This window comes from Pelodiscus sinensis, chromosome 4 (genome assembly GCF_052426305.1).
Source record: "Pelodiscus sinensis isolate ZL-2025 chromosome 4, ASM5242630v1, whole genome shotgun sequence".
In the NCBI taxonomy this organism is placed as follows: Eukaryota; Metazoa; Chordata; order Testudines; family Trionychidae; genus Pelodiscus; species Pelodiscus sinensis.
The window spans coordinates 20,104,225-20,123,015 of record NC_143055.1 but is presented as its reverse complement, the minus strand read 5'-3'; the positions used below and the strand labels follow the sequence as shown (position 1 = coordinate 20,123,015).

General features: G+C 43.1%; 1 protein-coding gene across 7 annotated transcripts in view; it reads right to left on the bottom strand.

The window, feature by feature from the left end:
* The window catches only part of RGS12 (regulator of G protein signaling 12), a 169,798-nt gene that overhangs the window by 134,921 nt on the left and 16,086 nt on the right, over window positions 1-18,791 (bottom strand). For all 7 annotated transcript variants that reach the window (XM_075930829.2, XM_014576072.4, XM_075930830.2 and 4 more), the window contains exons 2-3: window positions 13,289-15,243; window positions 274-390 (exon numbers count right to left, since the gene is read on the bottom strand). In XM_075930829.2, the coding sequence (XP_075786944.1) occupies window positions 274-390; window positions 13,289-15,142 (1,971 nt within the window). In that variant the 5' untranslated portion in view covers window positions 15,143-15,243. The remainder of the gene's footprint in view (window positions 1-273; window positions 391-13,288; window positions 15,244-18,791) is intronic.

Sequence of the window (18,791 nt, the reverse complement as noted above, 5' to 3'; positions counted from 1 at the left end):
TTGGAAGGGATAGGTAAATAGTTGGTGCCCAATCCGCAATGAAGCAGCTTTTGGGGATACAGCACTAGAATAGAGGGGGAATGAAGCCTCCTTCAACCTTCTCTCCCCCTAGTTCCTTTGCTGATTGATTATCTCTTCCATAGTAGTTAGGCAGTTCTCAGCTCTATATTTATTGCTTTCACAGATCCCGTATCATTGTCAAAATTACTAAAATATTACTGTACATGAATCATTTAAAAGTTTAATATAATGTTTTATGTAAAGCTTAGTTACCTCAAGATCATCCAGTGAACGAGTAATGCTAAATCGCTTAGATCTTCCAAAGGATCTCCGAACAGAGGAACGTTGGGGAGCCAGATCTAATGCAACTGGATGCCTAAATTTTGCACCCTAAACATAAAAGAAAACATAGGATTAATCATATTTTATTTTAGTATTTTTTTGTATTTGTATTTTATTTTTATTTTATTTTACTATTTACTTACATAGAGCAACTTCTCCGAGACAACATCTGATTTCTAGAGATGTCTGCCTTTTATTCAGTTTTACAACTGTATAGACAGGAACACTGAATACCAAAGAGGGGGATCTTAAAAGTAATAAAACTGAATTAGCTACCCATTTTGAATGAGTGTTAGCATGTGTCTCCCCTTGGTACCTCTGAAATTCTCTACTCAAGTGACTTAAGTTCATGAAGTGACTTTTCCAGCCAAAAGCCCCAGTTTTGCAAATATTTAGACATGAATGACTTTGTTAGTAATCAGTGGGACTGCTCATCTGCATACAGTAAATTGTATGTGTAATTATTAGCATCATGTGTGCTCATAGCTGAATATAAGGGAGACCTAGCCCCAAACATCTAATGACTATAAAATGCTTGCTCATATTTCCTCCATATGAAGCTACGATAACAACAGAATCCATCTTACCTAATATTTGATTAACTCTTTCTGTATGTTTTAAATATGCCTGGAACATTCCCTGAAATTTTAGAACCAAACAAATGCAGCATTCAAGTTATCATATTACATCGAAACAGAATGGATATCAAGTTGAGGATAAAACTATCTTGTATTCCCACTTTGATGACTGATGCATCCTTTTTATGGCCTATCACCAATAAATTCCTACCTTCTAAATTACAGAAGCCTAAAACAGGGGTGGGTAAATACCAGCCTATGGGCCAGATCTGGACTGCCAGGGTTATAGCCCTAGGCAGGCTCCCACACCACCTCTGTGCCTCCGCAGGTATGGGGGATCACAGCTCCCATTGGCTCATTTAAAAATAACAGTTACAATTAAATCACATCACAAACATGCTATACATGTAGATTCATAGAAGTGAATTAATAGCTCTAGTCTGCCCAGCATAACTACTAGCTCTTGCTTCTTAAAAGTTCTGGGCTTTCAATTTCTGTTTCTCAGCAGACTAAGAAGTAACATGTGCAAATAAAAACACCAGCTGGATGGGATTGTTTTTATTCTGTGCTTATGTCATGGTGGACTTTGGCTAAGCATGGCAGTGGAGACAGTTAAGACAGAGACACAATATATAGGAAAGAACGGATGCAGCACAGAAAGGAACAGGGTAGTGGATTGGAAAGAAAAAAGGAAGACATTATTCACCACAGATACAGTTTCCTATATTTCCTCACACTTCTGCCACAGAAAAACTGTCATGGCTTCTCAGCATATATGAGACCCTATCTGGGAATATTCTGAAGAAATTCATTGCCTGTGTAAAAAAGGAAAACATATCTAGTGTAGGCAGTGCAAGAAGAATACTCAGGGCCTGATTGCAAGACTGAAATATCATAAGAAAAACTGCTTATTGGAGGAAAATGTTGTAGATGAAGATGTGGATATGGATAAGTGGATCAATTGGTTAATAACTTAAATAGTTAACTTTGCAAAGCATCATTCTTCAAAACTATCTATGCTTTTTATTGTAAGTGTGATTTGAAAAGTAAATTTCCAAGCTAGGTGGAAAAAAGTTTAGTTAGATAATCCTTATGGCTTGTTTAATTAGTTAACTAGATTTAGAATTTATCATGCAAGTATAAAATACAGAAAGCTGCAGTAAGAGAAATCTAGAGTTTCCAGTTGCCACTGAGATAAGATCAAATCTAATATGGTGAATTTCTGTGCTTATGTGATAGTGGACTTTGGCCGTGTAGGCAGTGGAGATAGTTAAGACCAGGTCTCGAGTAGATTACATCCCGGAAGACCCGGGTTCAGGAGATCTGTGCATGCGCAGAACGATCTGCACATGCACAGAACACCGGACAGCATGGCTGGCGAGCGGGGCTTGCTGCAGCTCGGCGAGCCCTGGTTAAGACAGAGACACAATATATAGGAAAAAACGAAGGCAGCAAAACAAGGTCAAATTTAATATGGCTGATTTCTGAGAACTCGATTTTGCAAAGTCAATGGTCCTTGTCCTCACTGCAGAAAAGAATCAAATATAGTCTAAAGTAGGGTGTTCCCACTAGGAATCCTATTGTCCACTCAGAGAGCAATGCACCTTGGGTAGCTTTGCATTCTGGACTATGCTCCTGGAACATGCTGGGACAAAAATTCTGCAGAAAATTCCACAGCGGGTGGTTATGGGCTCATGTTGTCAGCATCCCATTATGTACTCATTTAGTCCCTCCCTCCCTTACATGTGATCAACAGGAAGCAGTGTGCTCACAACTTTTTGTGACCTGTTTTCCCACACAGACATCAGAGCATCGCAAGCATGGTATCAGAGACTATGTCCCCCAGTCAGCCCCGCTGTACCTGACCTCCCCCTCACCAGCTCTGCTTCCCGCCGGCCGCCCCTCCCCCAATTTCCCCCGGCCAGCCCCACTGCCCCAGCCCCTCCCCTGACCAGCTCTGTTCCTGCCAGCCACCCCTTCCCCGATTTCCCCCAGCCAGCCCCGCTGCCCAAGCCCCCCTCTCCCGACTAGCCCTGCTTCTCGGCACACCCCTTCCTTCCGGCCAGCTCCATTCCCCTCCCAGCCAGTTCCTCCTCCGCTCCCCCATCAATTGTGACTGGGGTTTTTCCAGAATACCTGGTAACTGTAGCAGCGGGAGGCAGGGTGGATGCTCGAGCCATTGTGCATGTGGGGGTGGGGAGAGTCCTGGATGGCACTTTGGGGCCACAGGCGGTGACCTATTGTGGGCGGTGCTGCCCCTGCAGCGCAGTGGATTATTTTTTATTTTTAAAGGTTGAGATTGGGCCCGGTCGGGTCCAAAAGTCCCTTAAAACCTTCTCCTAGAGGAAAAGCTATCCCATGGAAAGTTTGGTTGCGCTAGGTCTTCTAGTGTCCAAGTTATTAGAGCACAAACATACCAACATTCTCCTTTATATATTAGACTCCGCCCTGCGCTGCAACAGGCACATGGATTCCTTCTGCTCGGATAAGCCCAGCGAACTGAGCAGAACGGCTGGCCGGCTTTGGTTTTGGTTTCCAGAGGGGCGGGGAGTGGCAGGTGGGGAGCGACCCCGGGTGGAGGGGAGGTTACATGCAGGAGGGGCGACCCAGCTCGTGCCCAGGACTACAAGTGCCACGGGGAGCAGGGCGGGTGCCCAAGCCATTGTGAGCAAGCGGGTGGGGCACAGAATGCTGGCGGAGGGAGGGGGGGAAGGGTCAGCTATGTAACCTTGCAGGCGGGAGAGGGCGAGACGCGGGAGGCTACATGCGAGAGGAGCGCCCCAGCTCGCGCCTGGGGCCGCAAAGGATAGGTGGGACCCCAATCAGGTCCAAAAGTACCTTAAAACCTTCTCCTGGATGAAAGTTTATCCCATGCAAAGTTTGGTTGTGGTAGCTCTTATAGCGTTTGAGTTATTAGCGCACAAACTTACAAACATTTTCCTTTATGAAGAAGTATCAGTGGGAAAGTTGATTTAAAATCAACAGGGTTTTTTTTAATCAATTATGTAAATCACCTTGACTTAATTCAATCCACCCTGGATCAGGTATCGCACAAAAGCAGCACTGACACCTTATACTCCCACACTTCCCCTAAGAGATCTCGGAGAATGTAGTCATGTGAATTCTCCAGGTCTACAAAAGTAGACTGAATTAACAAATGACCATTCACATATCTGCAAGGCAGCAAAGAACTGGTTAATTGCTCCACGGCCAGGGCAGAATCCACAGGTTCAACTAACAAGCACAACTTCCTCCCATGCACGCTGGTGTAGACTTTGCCAGGGTGGCTGAGGAATGTGATCCCCCTAAAATTGAAACACACCCTCTGCTCTCTTTTCTTAAAGATCAGGAACATCACCTCATTTTGCCAGTTCAAAGATATTGCATTCACCTTCCATGCAACATTGAAGAACCACATTAATCCCACTGTATGTTATCTTAAAACATTGTTTTTCACTTTAGCATACTTAATTATCCTTTATTTTGTCTGCTGTGGTGAGGAAGAATGCATGTTTACAAGAATATTTACTGTCTGCTATATGTTGTCACAGCTTTGTTTGTCTCAGGATATTACAGAGACCTGGGGGAGACAATTTTATTGGCTCAACTTCTCTTGGAGAGAGACACGAGCTTTTGAGCTTACACGGAGTTGTTCTCAGGACTGAGACATGCACTGAGGGTGTAAAAATTAAATATAAGGTGAAAAGATTATTTAGCATAAGTATATATATTTAAAGGGACCATTTCAGTTAAAATAGACAGTTATTACCTCTCCAGTCACGGGGAGTACAAATACACACAAAAGCTGAGAAAGGTGGATTTAGAGGGTTATAGACTGTTGTAAAAAGCCATAAATCCAATGTCTCTGTTCAGTTCATGATTTTAGCAATGTTATGAATTTAAGCTCTAAGGCTTACCTTTTCAAGGCATGGGGTATTTTCCTCTGAGGATGATGATTGAAAAATCAGCTATAGAGTGATTTCTTTGTAAAAAGTGTTCATCCATAAGGTCTTTGTCTCTTTTTTAATTTTTCTATGTGACTTTTCCCATACCTGAAAAAAAGCTGTCTTGAAACCCTCTCTTTCGCCAACAGAAGTTTTTCCAATAAAGCCTTTAAAGAAATTCTGCCTTTGTGAGAGTCACTATTCCCAACTCTAAAATATTTTAAAGTGTTTTGTTTTGCTGTATTTATATTTTAAGGTTATATTTTAAGCAAAAATAATTCTACGTTCTTATAATTAGATGTAGGTCTGGCCTTAGGGCAAGGCAAGCAAGGTGGTTGCCTTGGGCCCCATGCCTTCAAGGCCCCGCACTGCACACAGGGCTGGGCTTCTAACAAGGACTTCGCAGGATGTCTCGGTGAATTCCCCAGCCCAGAGGCTGCTGCACACACAAGCTGCATTAGCCAGGCCTGACCAGCTGCCAGCGAGATTGGGGGGGAGAGCAGAGCAGCCTGTAGGACCCACGCCCGTCCAGCAGGGGAATTAGTTTAAATCCTACCACTTGCTGGGAAGCAGCACAGCCTGCTGGCAGGGAGGGCACAGCCCTGCCTACGGCCTTCCACCAGCAGGGAGCTTCCTATACTTCTTCCCTCTTTGCAAGGCTGCCAAACAAGCCCCCGCCCTGCAGTTCCCTTTCTCTGAGGCTACGTCTCCTGCTTGTCAGTCTCCAGGCACACTCCACCTGCAAACTTCACCTCGCTGACAAAGAAAACGCCGCTGGAGCCAGGGCCCTGTGCTGCTGAGTACTCACCATCTACCGGCTGGGCCCGGGGCCCCACTCCCAACATCCTATCTTGGGCCCCGCAAACTCTTTAGCCAGGCCTGATTAGATGTTCACAGTTGACTTTACAAAGGGGGCGGAGGGGAGGACAGAATGCTATGAAGTTCTAAAAGATTGCGTATTTTTGACATCTTTCTCTGAAGAAAATTAATACCTGCTATCTTTAACTAGATGATTGCCATTGATGACTTTGCAGTTCTCATTGGTGTATATTCACTAAAGACTCTATTTAGAAGTCTTCTTTATAAGTTATATTGCCAAGGCTCAGTGTATTTTGCAGGAAGCTGGATCAAAATTCTGGAGAAAGACCTTATTTCTGGAGTATTTCAGGAAACCTTTAAATAAGAGGGTTCTTAACTCACTATGAAAACTAATGATGCAGTATTCCCTGTATTTTTTCTGTCTCTACATTTTCAATTTTCAATAATATTGACAGTGAATAACTACACTGGAGGAACTGAAGAGTAGACTTCACAGTTGACACCTGAGAACAATTTCAGACTGTGGAACAAGAATATAAGCTGGATATCTCTACTATAAAATTATTATCGGTGATTATGCTGACATTCAAAGTTGCAATGCTTAGGCTTCAATGTTAACACCCATTAAGCCAAATAATGGTTTTCAAATCTGCAGATCCAGGCATGTATTATTGCATTGGTTCACAGTGGTTTATATTTAAAGACTTTCTCGGTCATAAGATCTAAAAATAAACTTTCCCCCTGAAAAATGAAAGCCTATCTCTGAAGCAATATTCTGCAGCAAAGGGTATACTCAATGGCAAACTCAGAATGCAGAGATATTAATATTGTATATGAGGAATAGACAATAAGTGGCCCATGGGTCAGATGCAGTTTTCCAACGTTAGCCCAGGCAGGCTGCCAGATGATGTGTTTACCTATGCACCCACCGGTACAGCCACTCACAGCTCCCAATGGCTACAGTTTGCCGTTCCCAGACAATGGGAGCTGCGAAAAGTGGCGTGGGCAAGACCACTGCTTCCCGCAGTTCCCATTAGTTGGGACCAATAAACTATGGACAACAAGCACCCACACTTGCAAACACATCTGGGACAATGGAGAACATTAAATTTTTACTTTGTTTCCCAGTGCAGCCACAAAAATAAAACAGAAATATTTGCCCAACATAGGTTTAAATGGTGGCAAATCCTGTGTGCTACCCTGAGTGGCTATCATATACAGATAAAATATAATGCAAAACATTTTAGAAGTATTTATATCTAAATTTAGGAGGTGATGAGGTCTACTTTAAGGTAACTCCAATTTTATTCTGAGGGAAAATGAAACTGATCTGCAATCTTCCAAATCATTAGATTTGGTTATTCAGCAAATATTGATGTCCAAGTTTAAAACTAAAAGCTGTTTGGATTATATGTGGTCTGTAAATGACAGACACACAGAATGAAAGGAAAAATGAAAAAAAAAATCACACTAGAGATCATGTAGGAGTACAAAACAGAATAGGAAATTACACCCTGTCAAAATTTGATGTAAGGCTTTTTGATACTTGTACAAAATAAATATCAAGCACTTGGTTAGAATTCTGCCACAGCATAATAAAGAATATGAGGAATATGGTCCCATTTTTACCAAGAATAAAACAATGTTAGAGACATATTTATAAAAATGTGGAAGCCAGTTAAAACTAACCATTTGCCTGGCCAACTTGGACACTTGCACTTACAAGGGTAATGAGAGTAGAACCCATTGCCACAAAGATGTTGAGGTAGTGGTTCTATGGCTCCTAACTGAAGAAGGTGATTTATCTCCTGTCATAGCAAACTTTCATGAGGAGGGTCCCTGAAGAAGAATGAGGAGGAGTATTACAGACAGGATATGTACTGTATACCTGGATCAGACAACCTCTAAAATCCATTAGTCTAACATTATGCATTTCAGGCACGGCAGAATGCTGCCAACTGGTGGCCAAATAGGCATACAACCATGGGAAGTGGTCTCACAGCACCTCAACCAGCCATCACAAGTAGCGTATACAGCAGTGATTGTGACAAGGTTTTCAGACCAGATAGTTTGTGCCGTGGGAACTTCCCTTTCTCAATTTGAAGTTCATAGTGGTTCTGAGACTGACATTGAGCCGTGTAAGGCCTGTGAGGGGACTGGAGACTAAAATTTCTTTTACCCCAATGTACAGATTTCCAGCAACCAGAGGGTAGCCCTGGAATCCTTTGCAGCATGAAGGGAGGCATAAATCTTTTCAGGTAAGAGCTTTGTGCACTCAGAAGGAAGGCTTTCCAATGTAGGTTGGACCTCTTTCTGGAATCCTGACAAGTGGAGCTATGATTCTCATCACCTCGCCACCACCATGGAAATGGACCTAAGACAGGCTTGGGCAATATACAGCTCACAGGCCAGACTGGCACTGCCAAGCCACCGGATCTGGCTTGTGGACGCTGGGGGGAGCCCCAGGTAGACCTGCTTGCCTCACCCCACCCGCATGCCACTCAGAAAAGTGGCTGCCAGGCCGTTTCTCTTTAAAAACTGAGAGCCGGAGGGGAGGGGGCAAGGCTTCAGGCACCGCCCCCACTACCAGCACAATCCTATACCAGCCAATGAGAGCTGCCTCTTTGAATAACAGGCAGCACACAAAGCACTACATCCCCCTCCTCTCTGGCTTATAGTTATTCACACACGCACATGGCCCTGCAGCCTGTGTGGGAGTGTGGCAGGCTCTCTTCCTGCCTGAGCAACATGCTGGGTGCTGGCCAAGAGTCACTCAGTTAAGTCTCCTGGCCAGAGCCTGCCTCTGGCATCCCAGCCCCTCCCTTTCCCAACACTCTGCCCCCTCACTCCACATACTCAAAACCCTCTGCCCCCTCCTGCATCTATATATGCAAGAGCTCTCAGTGGCCAAAAACCCACAGCCCCTTATTTGTCCACTCAGCCACTTCTCTGAATTAAAGTTACTTTAAATCATCTAATGAGTAGTTGGCCAGTCCAGTGCCCCAGGTCACAACCATCTCCTTCACCCAAACCTTATTCTCCCTCCTGCACACCAATCCCTTATCCGAAGCCGCCTTCTGCACCCAATCTCCATCCCAAACCCCACACCTCCTCCATTAATATCATGGAAGAATGCAGCCCTTGACCACTTTCCAAAATCTTGGAATGGCCCCCCATCAAAAATTATTGTCCACCCCGACCTAGGTACTGTGTTGGTGACCTTGAGGGCTGATTATAGTGTGGATTTGCTATTAATTTCCCTTCTTGTATAACAGCCTTGGAGGATTTTGTTTCGGTTTTCACCAAAAAGGTTGCTGGTGATTGGATATCTAGCATAGTGAATGTTAATGGAGATGGCGTAGGTTCAAAAGCTAAAATAGGGAAAGACCATGTTAAAAATTACTTAACATGTAAGATGTCTTCAAGTCATCAGAGCCTGATGGAAGTGCACCCTGGAATACTCAAAGACCTAACTGAGAAAACAAATGAGCCATTAGTTATTATCCTTGAAAATTCCTGGAAGATGGAAGAGATTCTAGAAGACTAGAAAAGGAAAAATATATAGGTTGGAACTTGCTGGTCCAGCATCCTCGGGACCTGACTGGTCTCAAATGAGGGAATTTGCTGGACCAGGAAAGGTCCCCTGCTGCTGGCTTTCTAGTCCACTGTTGGCTCCACTTCTGGCCCCAGATCGTCACCCTGTTGATGGCCCCCAGCCGGGCTGCCTGCCAATGGTCCCAACTTGGTGGGCTGCTGTTTCCACCTCTCCCCCTGCCAGGCTGCCACAGCCTGGTCCCTCTGCCACACTGTCATGGCCCTGGATCCAGTTCCCCTCTCAGGGATACAGCTGTCTTCAGCCACATGCTGCAAACCACTGCACCAATAAGAAATTACAAAGCGGAGTCAGGAGTCCAGGGTGTTTAAATAGTGCTGGACTGCTGCATGGCCCAGTTTTGGCTCCAACTCACCAGCTCACATGGCTTTGGCCCCCTGCCAGACTGCCGTGTGGCCCTGGCTGATATCTAGCATGACAACTTAGATGAAGAAAGAGGGAAAGCTATTAGGTGCTGCCTCATGGCTTCAGTTTCTGGGAAAGTAGCACTCTTCCCAGGAAGCCATGTATGCCGGACATCATTATGCTCCACCGGTATAACTGAACCTCATTCCCCCCACTCCCGTCTACCGGCTCCTGCAGTGTGGGAAAGTAGCACTGTTCCAGGAAGCCGTGGCATGTGCCAGACACAGAGGGAAGTCATCCGCCCCACCGGCATGACTGAATCCCATGTCCGTCCTCCCGCCCACAGGATCATGCCCTGGCTGGTCCCTCACCCACTCCTGGAGGAAATGTAGGCTGAGAACCAGGATAGGGTTATGGAATGGCAGTAGAGGAGAGTGTGCAGGGAGTTGCAGGTGCATAGTACCTTTGCCACCACGATGACAGTGATAGAGCTCCAGGCTGTGTGCCTAGAGACAAAACACTCCCTGCCAGAAGCCTGTCCAACCTATGTAAAATAGCTTTCCCTCCTCCCGCAGTTCCACAGCCTCCACCCTCAGGACCTCCAGGACACGGAGGTAGAGGGACTCAAAGGTAGCTTCACACTCCACCTCCATGGTCTTGAGAGGGAAAAGGCTGTCCTCATGTTTCTGAGCACCCCCCTTTGGGTTCCTACAGTTTCCTCCCTGCTGCTTTCCCTAAATAAAAATGCATGATCAACAGTCTCTTTATTGCTTGTACTGCAGGGGTGAGGAATTACAGGCAAAAAGACTAAATAAAGGGGCACCTCACTGAGAGCCATGAGCATAAGTCTCAAAACTGGCAATTCATAAAACATATTCAAAGCCTCTGATTTATACTACCCTGCATTGTGCTGGCTGCTCAAAATCTCTAGCTATGTGCTCTGCCTCAGCACCCCACTCTGGTAGATAGGTTTCCACCTTGCTCTTGCAAAGATTATGGAACATACAGTGGGCTGACACCACAAAGGGAATGTTGTGTTTACTGAGGTCCAACCAAGTCACGAGACTCCTAAACCTTCCTTTTAAATTCCCAAAAGCACATTCAACTACTATTCTGCGTTTGCTCAGCCTGTAGTTGATCCACTCCTTACTGGGATCCAGGCTGCCCGTATATGGCTTCCTGAGCCATGGGAGCATGGGGTAGGCAGGGTAATCAAGGATCAATATTGGCATTTTCATCTTTCTGGTTCTGATTTTCCAGTTTGGGAAAAAAATTCCAGTGTACATCTTTCTAAAAAGGGAGGAGTTCCTAAAAATGCGTGCCTCATGCATCTTTCCTGACCATCCCACACTGATGTCGGTGAAATGGCCCTTGTGATCCATCAGTACCTGCAGCACCATGGAGAAGTACCTCTTGTGGTTTATGTACTCCTTGGCAAGATGGTTGGGGGCGAAGATGGGAATGTGTGTTCCATCTATTCCCCCCCACCCCTCCTCACAGTTAGGGAACCCCGTCGTGGCAAAACCATCCACCATGGTATCCACATTTCCCAGAGTCACAACCCTCCATAGCAAAATGGTATTGATCGTCTTGCCTACTTGCATGACGACAGTCCCCACTCCAAATTGATTCCTTACTGAACGGTAGCTGTTTGGCATTTCAAGCTTCTACAGTGCTATTGCCACATGCTTTACCAAGGTCAAAGCGGGTCTCATTCTGATATTCTTGCACTTAAAGTCGGGGAAAGCCATTCTGAAAGTTCCAAGAAAGTGGCCTTGCACATTTGGAAGTTTTGCAGCTACTGCTGGTCATCCTGTATCTGCATAAAAAATGTGGTCCCACCAGTCTGTGCTTCTCTCACGGCACCAGAATTGGTGTTCCACCATGTCCACAGGATTGAGTGGTGGCTGTGTTTGCATCAGCAGAAGGGTTTGCATGAACAGCAACTCCATGGGATCCTGAGATTCATCCCCATCTTCTTCCTGGCGGAGTGACATGTGTACGCTCTCAAAATACTGTGCCATTAGGCACACCATGTCAGACGTCAACATCACAATGGTTTGATGCAAAACGGGATCCATGCTCATGCTGTTATGACATCTGTGTGGGCAACCAGATGCCATAACAAGGCCAAAAAGGATGCAAAAAGACTGTCTCCTATTGATCCCAAGCAAGGGGGAAGGGACTAGATGAGCATATTATGGGATGCTGACCACTTGAATCCATAACCACCTGCACAGTTTTGGTCCCAAAATGCACTGGGAGCATAACTCAGAATGTAAACCAGCACATAACTCAGAATGTAAACCAGCACTATTGGATAACTACTCGCATCACTCTCAAAGTCAACAGCAGGCTCCCTAATAGGGGATGTGCTACTTTGGACTACATCAAATTCTTCCCTACAGAGGAGACATGGAGCTTCAACTTTGCAAAATCAGGTTATCAGAAGTCAACCATAAAAAATTCAACCTTATCTCATAGCGTAGACATGGCCTGAGATTCATCCCTAGAAAAGTTCTCAAGAGGTGCTCAGGATTAGAGCTCCCTTCCTGCAGATCTTAGAAAATCTGCAGAATCATTGGCAAATGTTCGATACCCAATGCTTTTTCTTCCCATCTGATGTTGTGACAGCGCGTCGGGGTTCTCCCTGATCCTGCATCCCCGTAGCAGCCAGAACAGACTCCACCAGCCAGTAGAATAGAGAGGGTTTATTGCTTCTCCAGGATACAGCACAGCACAGCCGTGATGTGGTTACAGGAGTCAGGGCCAGGGTGCCTCAGACCCCTTGGGTTAGGGGATCCATCACCCCCTCAACCCTCAGCTTAGACTGTTCATGTTTCCCAGCCAGAAACTGTCTCGCTCCCCCAGATCCTACCCCCCAGCCAACTGGCCATCTCCACCTCTCTTCCTTTGTCTCTCCCTTTGGGAAGATACTTGTTATCTGCTCAAGCTGGGACTAGGTATCTGGACCAATACACATGTGAGTGAGACAGTAGGAATCACACATCATGGCACAGGGGAACCCCGGATTACAGAGGAGATAGAACCCCCACTACATCACAGATGTTACTTTAGTTTTTTAAATAATTGTAATTACCTAACAAAACATAATGTAGATATCAAATTATGGTAGACACACATATGTAAAAATTTTTACATGAAAACTTTTAGCAAAATTAAGCTATTACAATGCTAAACATTTGGAATAGTAAAGGAAGTTTATCTTTGACTTTCTGCTTTCTCACGTGTTTGTATTTAAATTTAACATCTACTGTGAATTTCCTTTTTAAAAGGTGGGGTTTTGCCAACAATATCCTTTCAACCATAAGTTACCGAAATATTTTGTCAGCTTTAACTTCATTTTAACTTTTTTATTAACTCCTGGGAATTAATTAATATTTGTAAGGTACTTTAAGATCCTCAGATATTTTTATGCAAGACAATATCAGTCAGGCTTCCCCATAAATAGGTTGATGAGTAAATCACAGCATTTGTGGTAAATGCAGATGTGAAAAAGAAAGGGGTGCGAAGTATCAATTCTATGTACAATTTTGCAATTATAAATGTTACACAAATTAGAAGTTTTATTAAACAAATGCAACAGTAACTTCAGAGTGCTTTGCAGTACCCTGTATGATTCTTACCTTTTTAGCTTCTTTAGACTTTCTAATATTGTGTGGAGGGCCAAACTTGTTGTGGGCGCAAAACACTTTCTTAGACCATTCATTTTTATGAGACGTTAATTGGGGCTGCCCAAAGCTGCCATCAACTCTATATCTGTCAGCTGGAATCTTATTCATCGGAGGGGGAAGAGTACCACAGTTAACACTTGACCAGCCATCTGTAGAATCTGTATAAGACTCCTGGTCACTGGCATTTCCATGTTGCCATTCTCGCAAGACATGAACAGGCAACCATCTCTGATTGCCTACGCCTATAGTACTTTTCTTGGATGGTGGCACTGAACTTCGAGAAGAAACTAGTGGAACTTCAATACGAGCTGAAGGACTTAAGTGCTTACTTTGTGATTTGTCATTCTGAATTACTTCTAAAGGAGTGCTTCCTTCTTGTTCATGACAGAAGCTATTCCACTGGGAAGTATGTTGATTCTGTCCCCTTACAACTGGATTTTCCCATATACTATTAGGTATATGTTTACTTGGATTGCCTCCTAAATCAACCACCAAAACTCTATTGCTTTTTTCTTCTTGGTTAAAATTTCCAATACCACTATCACTGTTACTACTCGTACTGTTATTCTGATGAGCATCTGCATCACCATCAAGGAAAGCTCTTGCTCGCATTCCCTCAATCAGCTCACCCATATCCCTATAGAGAACAGAAATAAATTGAAGAACAGGTAAAGATGACGTTGGAAATTCTAAACAGCCATTTGTGTCTGGATCTGCCGTACACTCTAGTCCAAAACGTCTTGCTATTCCTTGGTGAATTTTATGATGAAATAATTCTGGATCGACCATGAACACATGACAAGATGTCCTCAGAACCTCTTCATCTTCCTGAGCCAAACTTGCATCATCATTGGTCTGCATGGTAACTAGCCCAAAAAATCTTCTATCATCAGGGCACACAGCACTAAATGCCAGTTTCTCTGCAGGATACTCTGCCACTACACCAGACTTGTCACTGCAGAGCTGAATGCAGTCATGCATAATCTTCATCATTACCAATGAATGGATTTTCTGTTCTGCCCGAAGTCGTCTCATACATCCCCGAATAGCCTGCAAACTATCATTTTCCAAATTTGAGCTTGTTGAAGGAAGTTCAATAGAGCCGAGGTAACCTACCACCATAGCAACATTTAAAATACTTGCATCTAACGCAAAGTCTTCTGGATTTTCCGGTCCAATTTGAAAAACTGAATCATCATGTAACACTTTAGATATTTCTTCCTTTGAAAGTAAATTAGGGTTATTATTGATATGTTCATGTCCAATTTCAAATTTAATAGCAGCAGTCTCAGAAAGAGATCTTTGTTTTGGTACTGAATTATCCACATTACACGCACAAAAGCTAGGATTTTCAAAGAGCATGTTGAAAATTCCACCAGACTGCATTTCTTCAACAACCTTCTCTGCTCTATTTATACCCAAGACTTTAGAGTCAGGCTTTGGCTTCAACCACCCTTTCCCATCATAAAAACCAACTTCTTCATCACTAGAACATGAGTCAATATGACTTGTGCCTTCAGCAATGACCATGTGTAGGACTCCAGAACATTTTCCTATTAGTTTGACCACATCTTCATGAGAAGCTTTTTTAACATTAATTTCATTAATTGCAAATATTTGATCTCCTGCCCTAAGGCCCACATAATCTGCAGGACTTCCTTTCATGACACAGCTAAGAACACATGGAGCTTGTCCAGAAAGGGTGAACCCATAGCCAGCTCTTCCTCTTGCAACTTCCACACTTCTTATCCGAGGAGAAGCATGAATATTGAGTCGACGTTTCACTGTGTCCCCTGGTCTATACATTTTGCTTAATTTCTGGATCTGGAGTAGCCCTTGGTCAAATTCTTATTCATAGTTAATGTAAGTGATTTCCTGGTGTCCCAATTCCTTTATCTGCAGAAGCCCTAAAAATAAATGAATAAATAAATGTTGATTTAATACTTTATTTTTCCATTTTTGTTCTCAGTGCTTGGGGATACATTTATCAAAATTGCTATATATATAGCAAAATAATAAAATATAGGCACAGGCTGTAGCCAGACATAAACCCCATCTTGTTTTTCCACAAACCCCATCTTGTTTCCCCCCGCCCCAGAGAGCAAGAGAAAGGCAGTCAGCCTTTGATGCCCTGGGAACACAGGTGTGCTGCCTGTCCCTGACTCTACCATAAACAGAAACCAGACAGTAAATGGGCTAGCTGATGACCCGGGGCCTCCCGTCGCCCTGATGGCTAGTACCAGTAATTGACACGCCTGCACTGTCCCAGGAGAGGAATCTTTGCCTATCACATACCAGAGGTGCCCATTGACTGCATTTTCCCAGGTGTGAATTATGCTTTGCACCCTTCGTGGGAAACTTGGCATTCAAAGCCATTTTTCCTAATTCGCCACTTGAGCCCAGGAAGAAGCCTACATGACCCAAGGGGTATAAAAGAGGTTCAGCAGCCCACCCCATTTGAGCTCCAATCATCTATACCTGCTGGCAGGTATTGATTGTCTCCCGAGGTCTGTGGGACGCCCAACCTCGCCCTACTTCTTCCCAAGGGATTGAGAGAAAGACGCTGGCCACGCCAAGTCTGGAACGCAGGAGTGAGAATATATACCTGCTATGTGTCTATTTTGCATGCATTTAATAAGAGCTCAGAGAACCAAAAGGTTTTCATGGTACCTGTAAGTGACTTATTAGTGTCCTGTCCTTTGTAGTGTCTGTGTTATCTGTAACACAGTAGTAGCATTTAACAACTAAGTTTACCCTGTAACAATAAAATAGTAACTGTTTAAGCTTTAACCTGACTCCTTCAGTTGCTGTAACAGAACCAAGCACAATTTAAAAGAACTTCAGCCGGTCATAAAGGGACAGATATAGGGAGAGCTTGGGCATTTGGATTTGTGTCACACCCAGGTGGCACAATCCACTGGGGCACCTTTTAGCTTTTCCCCAAGGCTGCCCTCTGCGAAGGAACCCCTGTGTTCTAGAAGCTAAAATCTAAGGTGTAATAAGCTCTTCCTATATAACGGGGCGTCTGTTGGTCTGCTGGCCACCCTCTGCGATGGGACCCAGGTCCTAGCAGTAAAGGCACGGACGTTAAACCTTTTCTCGGAAACATACACACACACTGCCCTGACCGTCGGCTGACACAGGCTCATGATCTCTTGTCTACTTTAGTAATGCCAAAACAAAGCTGAACAACTGTGGTGGACAGTTCTCAACAATGATGCACACATTGTATTAATAAAGTTGCAACTCTTAAAATAAATTGTTACAACTTTATTTACTGAACATGAAGATACAACTATACGGGTCCCCCAATTTTTGTGGCAAAACCACCCCATTTTAATTATTTCCTTATGGGATCCCAGAAAGCACAGACAACACCATTTTGAAGGGCAAAATGATGTCCTTTGCTCAACATGACCTTGCACACATCAGATATGGGATGTCATCTTGAGCAGAACAAAAGGACATCCTCTGCACATTATAGACTATGACCCAATCTGCTGAGAGCATGATTTCATTTGGGGTCATGATGCACAGTCTGGGAATTGTTGAGCCACAAGTATATTACAGCCAGAATGCTTGAAAATAAAACAAACATATTATGTTTAGCTATTTATGTTTCATGATGCTAAAAAGTTAGCAGAAATTCTGGAATTTCTTTGGTTATCAACCAAGGACAAGCAAATGTCAGAAAAGATAGCCTTCCCTAGACATAAAACTGTGATTTTTTAACTCATGAGTAGCTGTATTTTAAATTTTACCTTGCTTTACCTTTATACAGTTTTCTTTTGTGCTGTATTGAAAAGATGCATTAGTTATTTAAGTTTGTGCTTTGTACAAAATAGTTAATAAGAACTTCACAATCCCATCTCTGGATCCTTTTTTGTAGTTGTTGTTTTCCTTTTTTTCTTTTTCTATTCAGCATCTGAGGAAGTGAGTTGTAGCTCCCCCTTAATAAATTTGTTAGTCTTTAAAGTGCCACCCGAATCCTTGTTGTTTTATAATTCTACAGATTGTAATTCTACAAATCTTAGTCAAGGGAAAAACTTCTAAAAATGTCTTACCTAGACCAGAACATCGCCCTTTCTGTAAGATACCAACTTGATACAAACATAATTCCTTATTTCAAAAAGACAAACCACATAAAATATTCATGTTTTAGGATGAGACCTGATACTGAAAAGGAGCATAGGATGCATTATCAGAATAAGAAATCTGGGTAAAACTACACAAAAAGAATTTTAGAAACATCTTTTGATGAAAAGAATATTATAATTATTCTAAAAACTTCATTTAGAAAAGCCTCTAAGAAAAATATATATTTGGAAGTGTTTAAAAACTTCTGTTTAATTCTTATATGTTGAAATGACAAACACCTTTTGAAATGTATACATTTAATATCTTAGATTAAAGGAAAAGCTCCTAGTATCATTGCTATGGTATAGTAAAATGCTTTATGTACCAGCATGGAATCTAATGACCTTGCTAAACTAATTACTAATGTAAGGAGCTATTTAAGTATTGAATATTTATATGAATAGGAAAATTAAAAACACACAGTGCTAAGCAACTTTCACCCAACTCAGAAAGACAAAAATAATCTTTCCAAAAACTGTCATGCAGATCAAACAACTTTTTAGAGAACTATTTAAACTAATGACCATCTATAAGCATTATTTAATATCAAAAGACTGTTTTAAAAACTGAAAACTTTATATGCAGAACAGGTGTGTTTGGACTTTTTAACAAGAAATTAAATTCTTTCTAAACTCTGATAAAACTGAAAAAAATCTCTCAAAACTGATTGAATAAAAATGTGTTAAAATTAACTTTTAAAGATATCAGATGCTTTCCTGCCACAAAACCAAAATCAGTTAGAAATGTTTATTCATTAAATAGACTGAACATTCAAGAGCTGAAGATGTCACCCAAATCAACACTAAAGGTCTAGACAGAACCAATGAGTGACATCAACAAACTTTGAATTTAAATAAGCCTGAAAGAGGCTTTTTTAATATAAAGAAAAGTGTAAAACCTCTGACATGAGCACCCCTCAGAAATACACTGTAGAGTTAGATGAGGATGTGGGGCTCCCAGCAGGGTCGCTTGGTGGGCCAGGCAGCCAGGAACTATTCTCCATTCCAGAGATGTTTAGCCATTCACAGCAGCTGCTCCATGAGGAGCAGGAAGCAGGAGATGAGACACAATGTAAATGGCTGAGACTTGGAGATGTCACTGAAATGTCAATGGAATCCTGCAGAGAGATGCTCTGAAAACTTTCCCTGAGGTACTTGTTAATTCTCTGCCATAGGTTCCATGCCTGTGCAACTGTGTTTCTTCCCCCATAGTTAGACACTGTCCTGTCCTATTCTGCAATCACTGGTGCGGGGACCAAAGCAGCACATAGGTAAGCTGCACATGAAGTTGTAGCCACACATGAACCCCCCTGTAACAT